The sequence below is a fragment of the Epinephelus fuscoguttatus genome, linkage group LG14 (assembly GCF_011397635.1).
Source record: "Epinephelus fuscoguttatus linkage group LG14, E.fuscoguttatus.final_Chr_v1".
Classification (NCBI taxonomy): domain Eukaryota; kingdom Metazoa; phylum Chordata; class Actinopteri; order Perciformes; family Serranidae; genus Epinephelus; species Epinephelus fuscoguttatus.
In genome coordinates this window covers 5102183-5120135 of record NC_064765.1, presented here as the reverse complement: position 1 = coordinate 5120135, position 17953 = coordinate 5102183, and the positions used below count along the sequence as shown (strand labels likewise).

The following is a 17953-nucleotide window of genomic DNA, read 5'->3' as shown; positions in this document are numbered from 1 at the left end:
TTCTATTTATGTCTGACTCTGATAAACATCGTCAAATCACACACTCACCTTCCTGTACAGGTGTGTGGCTCTCTTGAAGCAGCTCTGCAGCTCATTGGTCAGAGCTCTGCATGTCTCCACACTGATTGGCTGGTCTGCACACACAGAGAGAAAGAGAGAAGGTATGGTGTAAGGTGCTTCTATCTTTGTGAGGACCTTTAGTAACATACTGCAATCTCAAGCCCATTACCTTAACCTAACCATTAAAGCTAAATGCCAAACCCCAAAGAAACCTCACCTTAACCTTCACCTTATTTCAACCCAAAGCTTAAAACCAAGTCTTAACCCTCAAACAGGCCTTTGAAAAAGAGAGGACCAAAATGTCCTCACATTCCAAAAATGTCCTCACTCTGGTGAAATAAGCTTCAGTCCCCACTATGTAACAAGTACAAGTATACAATCACACACACACACTTCACTGTGTAACCCAGTTTCAGCAGAACTGTTTCTGACGGAGAGAGTTAAGAACAAGAACAAAAAAAAAAAATCCCAGTGCAATGTAGCGAAGAAGTGACAGATGACTTTAAACAAAAAGGAGTGAAACCTCACCCGTCAGTACGGAGCGAGAGGAGTAGTAGGAGGAGGAGGAGGGGTGCAGTGGTGAAGAGGAAAATGAAGGTAAGGGGTGCAGCCAGAGCGCTGAGCCCAGATGTAGAGGTGACAGCATGAAGGGATGAAGAGGAGTAGGCTGAGAGTCCAAACCTGCGTCGTCTCTCTGCTCCAAGCTGCCGCTGCTGCCTACAGCAGTGTGAGGCTCCTCCTCCTGCCGGGGGGCAGTCAGTGGGGAAACGGAGACCGGAGGAGGCCGCGATGAGGAAGACAAGGAGGCGAGGGAGGGCTTGTCAGGGAGCGGTCTGCTGCTGCCAGGGACCCGAGCCTGGAGACCACGGGGGGCAGGGCCCACCTGGTTACCATGGTTACCTAGAGACGAAGAGGAGGCAACAACGACGGGGACAACGGCAGCGTGGGGGTGTGTGGCCAGAGCTGCGATGGAGGGCACCACAGCAACAAGAGGCGGTGGAGTGTCTTTGACCTGAGAGGAGGAAGTTACCGCTGCAGTTGATAATGATGTCACTGCAGGATCCTCGCTGGATTCGGGGATGTTGAGGCCGTCGCCCACTGAGACAGAGCGTGACATCTTGGCCATGGAGCTGGCAGTGGGGCTCATGTAGGAGCGAGATGCCACCGGAGTGGAGGAGGAAGATGAAGACTTCCTCGGGGTGGTGATGGCAGAAGGAGCAGTGACTGTTTCCTGCTGGGGGGACCTGGGGGAGGCAACGGGACTGGGTCTCTGAGGGGGAGGGGCTATAGACGGGGGACGTCTGGGTGAGGAGGGGAGGGTGGTGGGACGCTGCGGGGGGAGGAGCAGCTGAGAGGGGACATCTCTTGATGGACAGGATGTGGAAAGAGAGGAGTCTCCTGAAGGGAGAAAGAGACAGTGTTATATTCAGGTCTAAAAACTGTTCTATAGGAACCTTCCAGTTTGGGTCAGGGTCTTACTCGTCACGTGTGTTGTGACGTCAGAGTCTCACCTGTGTCGCTCAGCAGGCTCTGAACTGACTGAGACTTCCGGAGTCCAGAGGACGAGTTCAGATGGGAGGCAGCGGCCCGGGCTGTCGGGCCCAGGCTTCTCTTGGACTCCACTGTGGTTTGAAACTTCTTCTTTAGTGGTGAGGGCCGGTGGGTCTGCTGGACTGCCCCCTCCTCCTCCACCTGGCTCTGCTGCTGATCTGTACCTTGCTGGATCTGGTTCCCGATCTGAGAAGACGGAGTTTGGTCCTGGTCTTTCCTGTCCTGGGACTGTACCTGGTCCTGAAGGGAGGATGTTTGGTTCTGCTTCATTTTCTGTGTTTGGTCCTGGTTCCACGTCACCCTCCTGTCCTGGGAACGGTTCTGGTTCTCCTCCATCAGAGGTCGTACCTCTGAGACCAGAGGACGGGCCTTTGTCTCCACTCCACCTCCACCTCCACTACCTCCTCCGCTGGTGGTGCGAGATGGGAGAGGAAACACAGCCCGACTACGAAGCAGAGGAAACAACTTTTTTTTTTTATCAGAAACACAACAAAGAACCAGAACCAGATGGTTTAAGACTGATCAGATCACTAAACACGTTGAGGAACCAGGAAGTGAATTTCTACCTTGCAGCAGAATTCTGGGAGAGAAATCTTGAGGAGATGCTGAGACTCTCATTGGAGCTGTGAGACGTTTTGCTTGGACTTCCTGTCAACACACAGTTTACATTCAGGGTTTAACATTAATATTTTTTTTCACTTGCCTAAAGTCCATTTTTATTTGCCCCTAAAAAAGTGTTTTATTTATTAGCATTTATCAAGTAACAGCCTGATGTACCTTTGAAACACAACAATGTTGACAGTATTAAAGATGTTGATGGTGTTAATAGTACTGACAGTGTTTATGGTGTTAAAAGTGTTGATGGTGTTGACAGTGTTGAAAGTTTTACTAGTTTTGACAGTGTTGCTGGTGTAGACAATGTTGATGGTGTTGGCAGTGTTGATGGTGTTGACAATGTTGAAAGTTTTACTAGTGTAGACAGTGTTGATGGTGTTGACAGTGTTGACACTGTTGTTGGTGTAGACAGTGTTGATGGTGTTGACAATGTTGATGGTGTAGACAGTGTTGATGGTGTTGACAGTGTTAAAAGTTTTACTAGTGTAGACAGTGTTGATGGTGTTGACAGTGTTGATGGTGTAGACAATGCTGAAAGTTTTACTAGTTTTGACAGTGTAGATGGTGTAGACAGTGTTGTTGGTGTAGACAGTGTTAAAAGTTTTACTAGTGTAGACAGTGTTGATGGTGTTGACAGTGTTGATGGTGTAGACAATGCTGAAAGTTTTACTAGTGTAGACAGTGTTGATGGTGTAGATAGTGTTGATGGTGTTGACAGTGTTGAAAGTTTTACTAGTTTTGACAGTGTAGATGGTGTAGACAGTGTTGACAGTGTTGATGGTGTTGACAGTGTTGAAAGTTTTACAAGTTTTGACAGTGTTGATGGTGTTGACAGTGCTGAAAGTTTTACTAGTTTTGACAATGTAGATGGTGTAGACAGTGTTGACAGTGTTGAAAGTTTTACTAATTTTGACAGTGTTGATGGTGTTGACAATGTTGAAAGTTTTACTAGTTTTGACAGTGTTGATGGTGTTGACAGTAATGACAGTGCTGACAGTGTTAGTGTTTCAGTGTCGATGTGTTTCAGACTCTGACTGTACCTGAGCCTGAGAGGTCGGCCAGTGTGACAAAGTGTTCCTTCAGGAAAGCCTCCTGGTCTGGAGTCTGAGGGACGACCTGAGAGGCCCTGACCTCTCCTCCTGTTCCTCCCCCTCCTCCTCCTCTTCCTCCTCGTCCTCCTCTTCCTCCCTCCTCATCATCCTCCTCCATCTCCAGCTCCGAGGAGTTTCCATCGACACTGAGAGGCTCTGTGGGTTCCGAGTCTGACAGACGGGACAGAGGGAATAAAGATGACTCATTATAGGTGAGTGATACAAGAAATCTGCCTGCCTGCCTCTCTGTCTGTCTGTCTGTCTCACCGTCTCCTGCAGGTCTAACAGGACTGGACATTGTGGAGCTGAATCCCAGCGAGCAGCCGCTGTCTGGACTGGGTTTGTCCTGACGTCCACCTGTCGCAGTGGGACACACCTCCTTCACCTGGAACTCACTGACAGGAAGGGGCGGAGTTTAAGACAGAGTCAACATCCAACACAAAGGGAATCTGTGCTGATGATGAAATCAACAAACAGTCCTACCTTCCTGCCAGGCTCACTCTGTCCTCCCATTCGTCGGGATACAGCACAAGAGGCTCCCTGTCTGGGCTCTGATTGGACAGCCGGATGAAGTCTGGCCTCTGACTGGTCTTCACCTCATCCTCCACCTGGACAGACACAATCACACACCATCAAGTCAACCATCACTCTTCACCTCAGGACATACTGGTGATTAAATATTTCTCAGGTTCACTTCCTGGGCTTTCTACCGTATGTCATGACCTTCCTCAGAGAGCTGAACTTTCTCAGGTGTCTGATGATGAATATTAATCTCCACCCATGTTTGACTTCCTATTATCAGGTGACTGACACCTGAGCAAGTTCTATTTGCTGAAGAAGACCATGAATACTGTCAAAGGCTCCAAAGTGATCCTGACGTTAGCTTGTGTGTGTGTGTTCGTACCCATGCAGAGGTGACCTGCAGACTGACGGTGCTCCCCAGCTCCTGATTGGTCCTGTACAGCCCTGCCTCCACACCTGGGGCCCTCCTTCTCGGGCTACAAGGGGAGGTGTTAACATCGAGGGAGTGTGTATTCACCTGCGTGGGATGGACAGAAGGTGAGGTTTACTCTGCGTTTATCCTAAAATCAGGTGTTTTTTTTTAATAGAGTTTGGTATGTTGTAGTTTCTGTCAGCATTCTGACCTCCACCTGTTCCTCCTGCTCCTCCTCCTGTCTGTCAGGGCAGTACGACTCCAGCAGTCTCAGGTCCAACATGGACTTCACCATCAGGACTCCGTCGCTACCCATCCTCCTGGACCACTGACGACGTGGGAGTCGACCCCCTGAAGCCTCCTGAGGGTCACAAAGAAACACTGAGGTACATGTTTCTACTGGGACATCACTGTGTTACTTTCGACCTTAAACATAAAAAACAGCAATGTGTTTAAACCCACATGTTCTGTTAATTCATGGCCACCATTTGTAAATTCAAGAGAACAAATTCATAATTTGTGCATAAAAATATATATATATATCTCTGCAGTCTCTATTCATTTTCCTGCTTTTTATTCAGAATGCAGGAGGAGGACGCACGATAATAAATGACATCAAAACATAAAAACAGTAAGCTAACAGTTACAGATAAAAGAGCCGGCAACGTCAGAGCTTCTCAAAACTACGGCCATTAATAATTTAGCGCAGCAGCCCGTTTACTTACAATGAGATTAACGAGGTTAAAGCCTCACATATCCATGGAAAAGAGCGCATATTAAAAGATCGATCTTGGATTTTATGAATTGTTATCAGGTTATTCTGATGAAGATTAATTTGAAGCAGATGAATCGATTACTATATAACCCAGCCCTAGTCACAGTCACCTTTGACCTTCAATCACTGAATTCTAATCAGGTCATCGTTGAATCCAAGTGGACGTTTGCGCCAAGTTTTAAGAAATTCCCTCAAGGTGTTCATGAGCTATTGCGTACACAAGAATGAGACAGACGGACAACCTGAAAACATAACGCCTCCAGCCTCAGCTGTCACCAGTGCACGCAGGTATAATGATACTAAATCACTGTAACGTGGTTCGTCACATCCACTGACCTTCCTGTTGTCTCTGCAGTGTTGAGAGTCGGACTTGTCATCAGTCATTTCTGAAACAAAAAAACACAACAAACGGGACACAATTTATTTCGCTCATTAACTGAAGAGCTACAATTCATCTGTGAACACAAACGAGTGTGGGAATGTAACAAAGTACAATCAATCAAGAACTGAATCAGTACAGTTATGTCATACTTTACATAAGTACTTCCATTTTATGCCACTTTATCTTTCAACTAATACATAAAGTATCTAAAATTGTTTCCACTTAAATGAACTACGACATTAAAATACTCTACGTGTATTCATTAGTGATAAAAAACAGAAAAATATAATATTTCATAATGATAAAACACCATGACAGGAGGCATTCTACACACCGAGTACTTTTCCGTTTGGTACTTAAATATTGTATACTGTATGTATATTCTGATGCTAATACTTCTGCACTTTTACTTAGTTTTCCACACCAGACTTTTGCTTACTTGTAACAGAGTATTTCTACACCGTGGCACTACTTAACTCAAGTAAAAGATCTGGGGGCCTGTTGCACAAATCACCATAAGCTAAGATTTTCCGTAAAGTTTCCTCAAAATAAAATCGGCTGCACAAAACACTCTTAAATCTTCTCTTTACGCTTTCCTTAAAATGTTTAAATATTAGCAAGCAAACAAACAATCTCCATGGAAACCTTTACCGCTGTAAAATTGCTTTTAACACAGTAAATGAGGTTTTCCTTAACTAAGAAAACCTCCAGGCTAGCATGTTTTGTAACCATGGTAACAGACCTGTCTCCTCCTCCACCAGGCATCCTGCTGTGACCATATAAGGACAACTACGCTCCTCCTCCTCCTCCTCATCCTCTTCCTCCTCCTTGTCGCTGTCGGAAGACATTGTGACGACACGAGGAGACAACACCTCCCTGCTGCAACACACACACACAAGTTGGGACATAATTCATCACAGTTTGTGTTTACACCAGTTCAACAAACATCAGGTATCAGCAGCAGTAGAGCAGCTGTGAATGGAGCTGAACATTTACCTGAGGTTCACCACTTTCTGCTGAGGTGCATTCTGGGAGGTCTGAGTGCTGCTTGGAGGACGGAGGTCAGCGAGCCGCTGCCTCATCCTGATGGTCAACTCTGGACTGAGACGCCACACAAAAATACAGCTGCAAACATACAGAGGTTTCATTAGTTATTGAAAAACACTGAGCAACATATTTTGAGCTGACTTTAATTAAAAACTGTTCCAAACATACGCTGAACATTTGGATATGAGCTCAGTGAGCTGAGACGTACCTGTCTCCAGACACTGTGATCAGGTGTCTGCAGTCACTGCTGAACTTCAAACCGGTTACTATCTCTGAGAGACGGACAGACAAACAGAAACAGTGTTGGTGTTAAATATTCATTACTCATAGTCTAAGACATACACATGTTGATTCCCCTCATGTGAGACTGATGCCTCTCAGAAACTCGACTTGATAGTCTGGTTTGATTGTGTTACGTTTATCAGTTTTATCAGTTAATATTTGTAGTTTCACATAAATTCTGACTGCTGACTTCACAGAATGGTTTGCTGTAGTTCAATTTCTTAAATAAATTTGTTTCCTTGTTGCTGTGTGGACCTCCTTTCTTTAAAATGCTCATGAAAGAGCTGGACTTAACAATTCATACATACAATTACATACATCAGAAAGTTTCAGAAACTTTTATGATTTTTTTTGTGTACAGGATGTATTAATAGGATAATTAATATTTTTATAAAAACTGAAATGTATAATGGCTTTTAAAGATCACTAAAGAGAAAAATATTGATCAAAAATTCATAGTATAGTATATCGAACATTTTTGATGAAAAAAGTCATAGTATAGTATGTTGAAAAATTCTAATCGAAAAAGTCATAGTATAGTATGTAGAAAAATTTCAGTTAAAAAAAGTTATAGTATAGTATGGTGACATTTTCAATCAAAAAATCATAGTATAGAATGTTGAAAAATTTAAATGAAAAAAGTCATAGTATAGTATGTTGAAAAATTTAAGTGAAAAAAGTCATAGTATAGCATGTCGAAATTTTTAGTTGACGAGATCACCGTATAGAATGTCGAAAAATTTGAATCCAAAAAGTCATAGTATATGTTGAAAAATTTCAGTGAAAAAAGTCATGTCAAAATATTCAGTTGATAAAATCATAGTATAGCATGTCGAAATATTTTAATCCAAAAAGTCATAGTATAGTATGTCGAAATTTTTAGTTGATAAAGTCATAGAAAAGTATGTTGAAAACTTTTAGTGAAAAAACTTATGCTATAGTATGTCGAAAAAGTTTAATCCAAAAATTCATTGTATAGTATGTCAAAATTTTTCATCCAAAAAGTCATAGTATATTATATTGAAAAATTTCAGTGAAAAAAGTCATAGTATGTCGAAATTTTAAGTTGTTAAAGTCATAGTATAGTATGTCGAAATTTTCAGTGAAAAAAGTCATAGTATAGTATGTCGAAAAATTTAAATCCAAAAAGTCATGGTATAGTATGTCGAAAGCTTTCAGTGAAAAAGGTCATAGTATTGTATTTCAAAAATTTTCAGTGCAGAAAGTCTTAGTACACTACATCGAAAAATTTCATTCCAAAAAGTCATAGCATATTATATTGAAAAATTTCAGTGAAAAAAGTCATTGTATAGTATGTTGAAATTTTCAGTTGATGAAGTCATAGTATAATATGTTGAAAAATTTTAATCCAAAAAGTCATAGTATAGCATGTCGAAATATTTTAATCCAAAAAGTCATAGGATAGTATGTCGAAAATTTTCAGTGAAAAAAGTCATAGTATAGTATGTCGAAAATTTTTAATCCAAAAAATCATAGGATAGTATGTCAAAATATTTTAATCCAAATAATCATAGGATAGATAGTATGTTGAAAAATTTCAGTGGAACAAAAGTCATCATATAGTATGTCAAAATTTTCAGTGGAAAAAGTCATAGTATAGTATGTCGAAAAATTTTAATCCATAAAGTCGTGGTATAGTATGTTGAAAGCTTTCAGTGACAAAGGTCATAGTATCGTATTTCGAAAATTTTCAGTGCAGAAAGTCTTAGTATAGTGTGTTGAAAAATTTCATTCCAAAAAGTCTTAGTATATTATACTGAAAAATTTCAGTGAAAAAAGTATGTTGAAAATTTTTAGTGGAAAAAGTCATAGTATAGTATGTCGAAAAATTTCAGTGGAAAAAGTCATAGTATAGTATGTTGAAAATTTTCAGTGGAAAAAGTCATAGTATAGTATGTCAAAAAATTTCAGTGGGAAAAGTCATAGTATAGTATGTTGAAAAATTTCAGTGGAAAAAGTCATAGTATAATATGTCGAAAATTTTTAATCCAAAAAGTCATAGTATGGTATGCTGAAAAATCTCAGTGAAAAAGTCATAGTATGTCGAAATTTTAAGTTGATAACATTTTCAGTGGAAAAAGTCATAGTATAGTATGTTGAAATATTTTAATCCAAAAAGTCACAGGATATTATGTCGAATAATTTTGAAAAAAGCCATAGTATAGTATGTTGAAAAATTTCAGTGGAAAAAGTCATAGTATAGTATGTTGAAAATTTTCAGTGAAAAAAGTCATAGTATAGTATGTCAAAAAATTTCAGTGGGAAAAGTCATAGTATAGTATGTCGAAAAATTTCGTAAAAAAAAGGCATAGTATAGTATGTTGAAAAATTTTAGTGAAAAAAGTCATAGTATAGTATGTTGAAAATTTTTAATCCAAAACGTCATACTATAGTATGATGAAAAATCTCAGTGAAAAAGTCATAGTATGTCGAAATTTTAAGTTGATAACATTTTCAGTGGAAAAAGTCATAGTATAGTATGTTGAAATATTTTAATCCAAAAAGTCACAGGATACTATGTTGAATAATTTTAAAAAAAGCCATAGTATAGTATGTTGAAAAATTTGAGTGGAAAAAGTCATAGTATAGTATGTTGAAAAATTTCAGCGGAACAAAAGTCATTGTATAGTATGTTGAAAATTTTTAATCCAAAAAGTCATAGCATAGTATGTTAAAAAATTTTAGTGGAAAAAAGTCATAGTGTTGTATGTTGAAAATTTTCAGTGAAAAAAGTCATAGTATAGTATGTCAAAAAATTTCAGTGGGAAAAGTCATAGTATAATATGTTGAAAATTTTTAATCCAAAAAGTCATAGTATAGTATGTCGAAAAATTTCAGAGGAAAAAAAGTCATAGTATAGTATGTCGAAAAATTTCAGTGAAAAAAGTCATAGTATGTCGAAATTTTAAGTTGATAAAGTCATAGTATAGTATGTCGAAATTTTCAGTGGAAAAAGTCATAGTATAATATGTCGAAAATTTTTATTCCAAAAAGTCATAGTATAGTATGTCGAAAAATTTTAATCATAAAAGTCATAGTATAGTATGTTGAAAGAATTCAGTGAAAATAGTCATAGTATATAGTATGTCGAAAAATGTGTCATCCAAAAAGTCATAGTATAGTATGTCAAAAAATTTGAATCCAAAAAGTCATAGTATAGTAAGTTCAAAAAAAAAAAAAATAATGAAAAAAGTCATAGTAGTTTGTCAAAAGATTTTATTCCAAAAACCAACCATTTTCTGTGAAAAAGTTATAGTATAGTACATTGAAAATTTTTAATCCAAAAAGTCACAGTATTGTATGTTGAAAAATTTTAGTGAAAAAAGTTACGGTATTGTATGTCGAAAAATTTTAATCCAAACGGTCATAGTACAGTATGTTGAAAAATTTTAATCGAAAAAGTCATAGTATAGTATGTTGAAAATTGTTAGTGAAGAAAGTCATGGTATAGTGTGTCGAAATCTTTTAATCCAAAAAGTCATAGTGTAGTTTGTCCAAAAAAAAAAAATTTCCAAAAAGTCATTGTATAGTATGTTGAAAATTTTCATTAAAAAAGTCATAGTATTGCATGTTGAAAACTTTTAATGAAAAAATTCATAGTATATCTTGTTGAAAATTTTTAATCGAAAAAGTCACAGTATAGTATGTCCAAAATTTTAAATCAAAAAAGTTCTGGCATGTTGAATGAAAAAAATCAAAGCATGGTTTGTAGAAAAATTTCATTAATCCAACAGTCAAAGTCATAAAAATTTTCAGCTGATAAAGTCATAGTATAGTATGATGAAAATATACAGTGAAAAAAGTCATAGTATAGCACGTCAGTTTAAAAAGTCACCATATAATATGTTGAAAATTTTCAATAAAAAAAGTCACAGAATGTCGAAAAAACTACAAAAAGTCAGCATGTTGCAAAAAATTTTATGAGTCAAAGTCAAGAGTATAGTATGTCATTAAAACACTTCAGTCAGCAAAAGTAGGTCGTAAAGACAGCTTTAGAAAGTTAATATGTCAAAAAACAGCTCAAAAAGAAGTTATAGTCGTGCATTTAAACATTTTTAATGAAAACAATCAAAGTTTTGTACGTCCCAAAAATTTCTTTAAAAGAAGTCATAACATAGCAATTTCATATAAAAAGTCATAGTAAAATATGTCAAAAAAAGTCATCTCATAAAAATCTCATTTCACAAAGTAATACTATAGTATGTTGAAAAAAAAGTTATAGTATTGTATGTAGAAAAATGTCATGAAAACAGTTCTGATATAGAATGTTGCAAAAAGTCATTACAAAGTCTAAGTATAGTATGTCATACAAATTTAATATGAAAAAGTCATACGAATGTTTGTCATAAACATTTGATTAAAGAAGACATGGTACGATAAAATTTAAATTTAAAAAATTAATTCATAAATACATCTATTTATACAAACAATAATGGGCTATTTGACCCAGTGGTTTACTGACCGGAGTGTCCGAACATGGTGGCCACACACTCTCCAGAGTAGAAGTCAAATATACTAATGTTCTTGTCCGAACAGGAGGTGGCGATGTAGAGACCTGACGGGTCTATCTGCACCTGGGGAGGACAGAGGAGGAGGCAGCTAATACCTGGCAGCTAAATGTTCATGAATTATCTACACCTGCTGTTACTGTGGAAACATCGCCATGGTAACAGCAAGCTGATTTTGGATGGATACTGTGACCTACCTTTATGAGAGTCCCATCCTCTCCTTGAGAGCCTTTGTACATCTTCTTCTGTTTACCGTTGCTGATGTTAAAGATCCTGCAGGAAGAGGAAGAGGAGGAAGAAGAAGCAGTCCATCAATTTTGGTCCACTGACAAGTCTCATAACAATTCTGTTGTCTTCATCATCATCATCATCATCATCATCATCAAAATATTGCAGTTCATAAACAAAGATTAAACTAAATGTTTTTCAAAACTTCACTGATTCTATGTTTGTTGAGCTGTTTCATATAAACTGTGTTTTGTTCTGAGTGGTTCCTCCATTTCCTTTGTGCAATGCAATGTGGGATGACAGCACACATCAACAGCACACTGACAATGATTCCTATTGGTCCTGAAGCTTCCTGCTGCAGCAGATCCACATTGAGAGTCATAGATATCAAACTAACTGATAAAACACTATGAGACAGAACACCAGTGTTGTACTGAGACTTTTGTCTCTGCTTTGTTGGTCCGACTCTGACCAGCAGGGGGCAGCTTGAACACACAGCAGCCATACAGGAAACCAGATAAAGACAAACTGGAAACCATGTGGAGTTCAAATAAACAATAAAAAACGGAAAGGATGAACTCCTCATATCTGGAACAACAGTGGATGAATAAATGGATTTATGAATATGTGTTAGAAGATACATGAATTACAGGAAAGATCTTCCAGATACATTTTATTATGTTTTTATTTTATCTTCAAACATTCACTCACAGGGCAAAACAATGATTTCCATTTACCATATTGCCCTATATCAAAACTTATTTTTAAAAAAATCAAATACAGAGGTCCTCAGTTATGGAATTAATTAAATATGTCATTAAAATATTTTATGTCAGCTTTTAGATCACATTTAAATCTTGAATCTTTTGACATTTCTTTTCTGCTGATTATTCAGATCTTATTTTAGGTTTGTTTTTCCCCCTTTATTACTGTTGGTTTTCTGTTGTGTATATAAATATTTTTTGTGTTATGTGTTCCTCATTTCTTTGTTAATTGCTTATTTTGTTTTATTTTCTTGCTTAATGTCACTTTTTTCAGTTATTTGAAAAAAGCCTTTTAGGCTTCCTTACTCTCTGGCACTGAAATTACTTCTTCTGTATGTACATTGTATCTTACTATTGTGCAAATATATAAACTTAAACCCAGTGAGTGCGGCTGCTCTGTGTTGTCATATTTGTGGTGCATTCAGGTGCTGGTCTGAATATTTGATTCTTGACTTCTACTGCCAAACAATACTATTTTTATTACTATTACTATTATTATCATCATTATTATTATTATTACTACTACTACTACTATTATTATTATTATTATTATAATTATTATTATTACTACTACTACTACTACTATTATTATTATTATTATATCATATCAAAATCAGGCAGCGCAGTGATGCAGTGGTTAGCATTGTTGCCTCACAGCAAGAGAGTTCCTGGTTCGAACCCAGGGTGGGGGAGCCCTCCTGTGCAGAGTTTGCATGTTCTCCCCGTCTCAGCGTGGGTTTCCTCCAGGTGCTCCAGCTTCCTCACACAGTCCAAAGACATGCAGGTTAATTGGTGACTCTAAATTGTCCGTAGGTGTGAATGTGAGTGTGAATGGTTGTCTGTCTCTATGTGTCAGCCCTGTGATAGTCTGGTGACCTGTCCAGGCTGAACCCTGCCTCTCATCCAGTGTCAGCTGGGATAGGCTCCAGCACCCGCGACCCATAACAGAATAAGCGGTTACAGAAAATGACTGAATGAATATTAAAATGAAAACTAGAAAACTGTCAAATAAACATGCGAGTTATTAAATCAACTATTTCCTGCTGATCTTGAGCTGATTGTTAGGTCACAGGAGGCCAAAGTTCCTACAGCGAATAAGCACACCATTTTTAAAGGATGTGTAATGAACAAGATAAGAGGAGCAGGCCCAAATGGATGATTTTAATCGAAGTAAGGAGAGGAACCCCGAGTCGAACAATCTTTGAAACTGTAACTGAACCGAGTTCCCCATGAGGATGGTGGCGCCCTCGCTCTCACCTCCTTCACACTCCCAGCGGCTTCAGAACATATTGTAATGGTTAAAAGTGGAAAAGACCCTTGTTATGTGCTGTATTTTAAAATTTAAAATCTAATAACAAAAACCTGGAAAAAGTGGGAGAGGAACATAAAGGAAAGAGAGGAAATTAAAAAGGAAACAAGAGAGGGGGAGGGGAGAGATGAAGAAGAAGAAGACAGGATCATGGCAGTTAATCCTAATCCATCTAATCACCGTGGTGCCTGCTGGGTAATAATCCTGCCTGCAGACTGTTTGTTTCGGCTGCAGGTGGATTCATTAATGTACCTGATGCTGCGGTCCTGACAGCCCACTGCAGCGTACTTCCTGGTTGGTTCCACGTCCATATCATACAGAGTCGTCTTCCTCACCACATGATGAGTCCGAGTGAACTCCAACCCTTCCTCCACCTGTGACGACAGGAAGGACACATGATGGGAATGTTTCATGTGTTAGTGTGAGGAAGGTTACAGTCTCCTCTTCATGTTCTTGTCATTCATTTATTCACTTGGTACTGTTCTGCTGTGACCTCAGGCAGGAAATTCTTTTTACGTTTTCCATGTTTCCGCTTTTTGGGTCTACCGTGGGGCCTCCTATCAGTGGGACGTGCCCAGAACACCTCTAACAGGAGGCGCCCAGGAGGATCCTGATCAGATGCCCGAACCACCTCAACTGACCCTTTTGTGACGTGAAGGAGCAGCAGCTCTACTCCGAGCTCCTCACCCTATCTCTAAGGCTGAGCCCAGCCACCCCACGGAGGAAACTCATTGTGGCCGCTTGTATCTGCAATCTCAATCTTTCAGTCACTACCCAGAGCTCATGACCATAGGTGAGGGTTGGGACGCAGATGGACCAGTAAATCAAAAGCTTCACCTTTCAGCTCATCTCCCTCTTCACCACAACAGTCCCATGCAGTGCCTGCATCACTGCAGATGCCACACCAAACCACCGATCCATCTCACGCTCCATTCTACATGAATGGACAATTAATTTCAATTCAGTTCAATTTAATTTTATTCATAAAGCCCAATAACACAAATCATAATTTGCCTCAGAGTCTTTAAAGCATACCAAACCCTCTGTCCTTGGCCCTTCACAGTGGATAAGAAAAACTCCCCCAAAAACCCCTTCAATGGAAAAAATTGGTAGAAACCTCAGGAAGAGCAACTGAGGAGGGATATCAGCTTTGTTATCACAAGATAACGACATAATCAACTCCTTATCACAAGAAACAAAAGGATTCTTCCTTTTATTGTGTTTAATGTTTATCAGAGATCAGGAGTGCTGAGCCAGCGTGCATAGATGACGTCTTGACAACTGTAGCGACTGATTAAAGCTGAAAATGTCAGATAAAGAAGTAGTCATCATCATTCACTCATCAGACTGTACTTCAGTTAAGGTTTAACGCATTAGAGAAAACATTCAGATCAGTCCTTGTCTTTTAAGGGGAAAACTGGTCTGGCTGCAACTTCACAGGAAACAAAACTGATTTTCTTGTGAAAAATGATTTCGTTATCTCGAAAAATTGGTCTTCATGGTAATGAAATAATTAAGTCGTGATCTTGAGATAAGCAGCAGCTGATGTGTGTTTACCTTTTTCTCTGGTAAGTTAAGATCCAAGGGCCGGCTACACAAAGCACCTTCAGTGAAGATCTTCCTTTAAATCAGAGGTAAGGCTACCTTTAAATAAAATTGGTTTCACGAATTATCCTTAAGTCTTTTCCTTAAGGTTTTCCTATTTTGGTCTTATACTTAAGGAATTGCTTAAAGTTTGTTAAACTGTTGCACAGAGGACCTTAGTAAGAAAATAAACATACTCTGTGTTATGTCAAACACGTTCTCAGTGGGTGTTGGCCTCCACCAGGGTTGTCCCTTGTCACTGATCCTGTTTGTGTTATCGACCTCAGAATCGCTCTTTGCAGATGATGTGGTTCTGTTGGCTTCATCACACCATGACCTCCAGGACGCACTGGGGCGGTTTGCAGCCGAGTGTGAAGCGGTCGGGATGAGAGTCAGCACCTTCAAGTCTGAGGTCATGGTCCTCTGTCGGAAACCGGTGGTTTGCCCTCTCCGGGTTAAGAGAGAGTTACTGCCTCAAGCGAGGGAGTTGAAGTATCTCGGGGTCTTGTTCACGAGTGAGGGTAGAATGGAGCGTGAGATGGATCGGCAGTTTGGTGTGGCTTCTGCAGTGATGCAGGCACTGTGCTGGACCGTCGTGGTGAAGAGGGAGCTCAGCCAGAAGGCAAATCTTTTGATTTACTGGTCTATCTACGTCCCAACCCTCACCTATGGTCATGAGCTCTGGGTAGTGACCAAAAGAATGAGATCGCAGATACAAGCGGCCGAAATGAGTTTCCTCTGTGGGGTGTCTGGGCTCAGCTTTAGAGATGGGGGAGGAGCTCGGACATCCGGAGGGAGCTCAGAGTAGAGCTGCTGCTCCTTCACATCAAGGACGGGGTCAGTTGAGGTGGTTCAAAACACAATGATTCTTATTTTCAACGGATGAAACACTGAAGAAAAAATACTTTTTAAATTCAGCTCAATTTCTGCCCATATATCCGCATAAACCCTACAGACTGGACCTTTAAGGACCTCAAACAAAAACAGAAATAGTACAGTACTAAAGTAAATGTAAGTTCCAGCTGATCAACACATCAACACTGAGAGACTCTGTGACATCACTGCGGTGCTGCTCTCACCTCCTGCGCAGTGCGGAAGTAAACGCTCTTATCGGCTCCACAGCTGATCATCCTCACCTTCCCCTCATTGGCTGAAAGACAGGAAGAAGAAGAAGAAGAAGACGGACATGAGGTCAGAGAGGACAAACATCAGCAGCAGAGTTTATTCTGACAACATGATGAGAGGTCAGAGGTCACAGAGGGACTGACCAGCGAATCGGACGGCAGTGATGGAGGACGAGTGTTCGTCCAGAGTCTGGACCAGACTGTACTCTCTGCCCGCGTCCAAGATGTGGATCAGACGGTCCCGACTGGCTGTGGCTAATAACTGGAGACCTGATGGACACACAGACGAAACATGAAATTTGAAATCTTTGCTGTGAACTGAGAGCATGTAATTTTATATACAGTTTTTCTTCTTCATGTATAAATGTGTGTGTGTGTTTTTAACACTATGTAACCCCATCTCAAAAGCTTTTATTTTGAAGGCCAGAGCTTGATATTATAGATTTCAGTGCTATGATTTGCCTGCAGCACTCTGATGTATTTTCTGTGTGTTGTGAACTTTATCGGGTCAAATTCATTTGTTTCTCCAGAGAAGTGAAAATATCACATCTTATTTAGGATATAAACACACGATCCTGTCGAGGTGAGACGGCAGCAGCAGGATTTTTACTCTTCACAGTCTGAGAGGATTAAACTGTGTGTGTTCGTTCTGACTGCTGAGCTGGCTTCTTCTCTCTCAGCACTTTGGACCAAGCTACAGGAAGTGATGTCAATCCTGCTGTTAAACTCTGTGTGTGTGTGTGTGTGTGTGTGTGTGTGTGTGTGTGTATGTGTGTGTGTGTGTTTACGAGCCTCAGCATTCCTCCCTCTGTGCTGTTGTTTCCTGGTCGACAGAAATGAGTCTTATTGTTGAGTTTGCTGGTTTTATTATCAACCCAGTAAGACCCACTGAACATTTACTGGCCTGTTTTATGTGTCTGTGTGTGTGTGTGTGTGTGTGTGTGTGTGTGTGTGTGTGTGCCAGATGTAGTTCACAGACACAGACACACTAACAGAACTGAGAGGGAGCCAGAGTCACATGTCACCTAAAAACAGCCTTAGTTTGAACATTTTAAAAAATCACTCTGGTTTATCACAGCTGCTCTTATTTTGGTAGTTTCGTGTGTCATTTCCATCTGTAATAAAAACACTGCCCTCACCAAGTTACAGTTATAATCTTCATAATTTCCAATTCCATCCAAATGACCTCACCAACCTCAGACTAACCAAACCTTTTTGACAAACCACAGACGAAGCTCTGCACAATTTTCTGAGTATTTAAGGGAAACAAAACGTTATATTCTATTAAATAATTTAAATATTCAGTACTGAGGCACAATACTGGATTTTTTGCTGATATATAACAACTAATTTGGTCAATAACCAATACTGATATCAAGATATCCTCTTTTTTTCCCCACCTAATTTTAGTGATCATCAAGTCGTTTCTGTTGTTATATATACATGCTCTTATTGTGACGGCCCACCAGCAGATGGAGACATGAAATACTTTCAGATGTATGTAATATTCATTCATTGTGCAAATTAGGAAAAAGCATGTTGGTCGATATTGATGATGTATCGATATTATCCTGCTTCCCTAATATTGAGTTATAATGTCAGGATGGTCTGGTACCTGGTAAATACTTCTTGAGGAGATTAGAAGTATTCTTTTGTTTTAATGTTACTTTTAATTCAA

General features: G+C 39.5%; 1 protein-coding gene and 1 long non-coding RNA gene across 5 annotated transcripts in view; one reads left to right on the top strand and one right to left on the bottom strand.

The window, feature by feature from the left end:
• The window catches only part of mapkbp1 (mitogen-activated protein kinase binding protein 1), a 61768-nt gene that overhangs the window by 1439 nt on the left and 42376 nt on the right, over positions 1-17953 (bottom strand). For 2 of the 4 annotated variants that reach the window (XM_049595931.1, XM_049595934.1), the window contains exons 13-30: positions 16420-16545; positions 16231-16301; positions 13820-13941; positions 11464-11539; positions 11221-11332; positions 6664-6727; positions 6405-6533; positions 6151-6287; positions 5363-5412; positions 4463-4612; positions 4222-4356; positions 3801-3925; positions 3585-3712; positions 3267-3488; positions 2178-2259; positions 1572-2056; positions 742-1458; positions 49-134 (exon numbers count right to left, since the gene is read on the bottom strand). In XM_049595931.1, coding sequence (XP_049451888.1) covers positions 49-134; positions 742-1458; positions 1572-2056; positions 2178-2259; positions 3267-3488; positions 3585-3712; positions 3801-3925; positions 4222-4356; positions 4463-4612; positions 5363-5412; positions 6151-6287; positions 6405-6533; positions 6664-6727; positions 11221-11332; positions 11464-11539; positions 13820-13941; positions 16231-16301; positions 16420-16545 — 3017 coding nt within the window. The remainder of the gene's footprint in view (positions 1-48; positions 135-741; positions 1459-1571; positions 2057-2177; positions 2260-3266; positions 3489-3584; positions 3713-3800; positions 3926-4221; positions 4357-4462; positions 4613-5362; positions 5413-6150; positions 6288-6404; positions 6534-6663; positions 6728-11220; positions 11333-11463; positions 11540-13819; positions 13942-16230; positions 16302-16419; positions 16546-17953) is intronic. The other 2 variants (XM_049595933.1, XM_049595932.1) reach the window with 2 other exon arrangements.
• Positions 3846-6299, top strand: LOC125900742 (uncharacterized). Its single transcript, XR_007450872.1, has 4 exons — positions 3846-3986; positions 4230-4376; positions 4501-4637; positions 6170-6299. It is a non-coding gene; the product is annotated as an uncharacterized LOC125900742 (long non-coding RNA).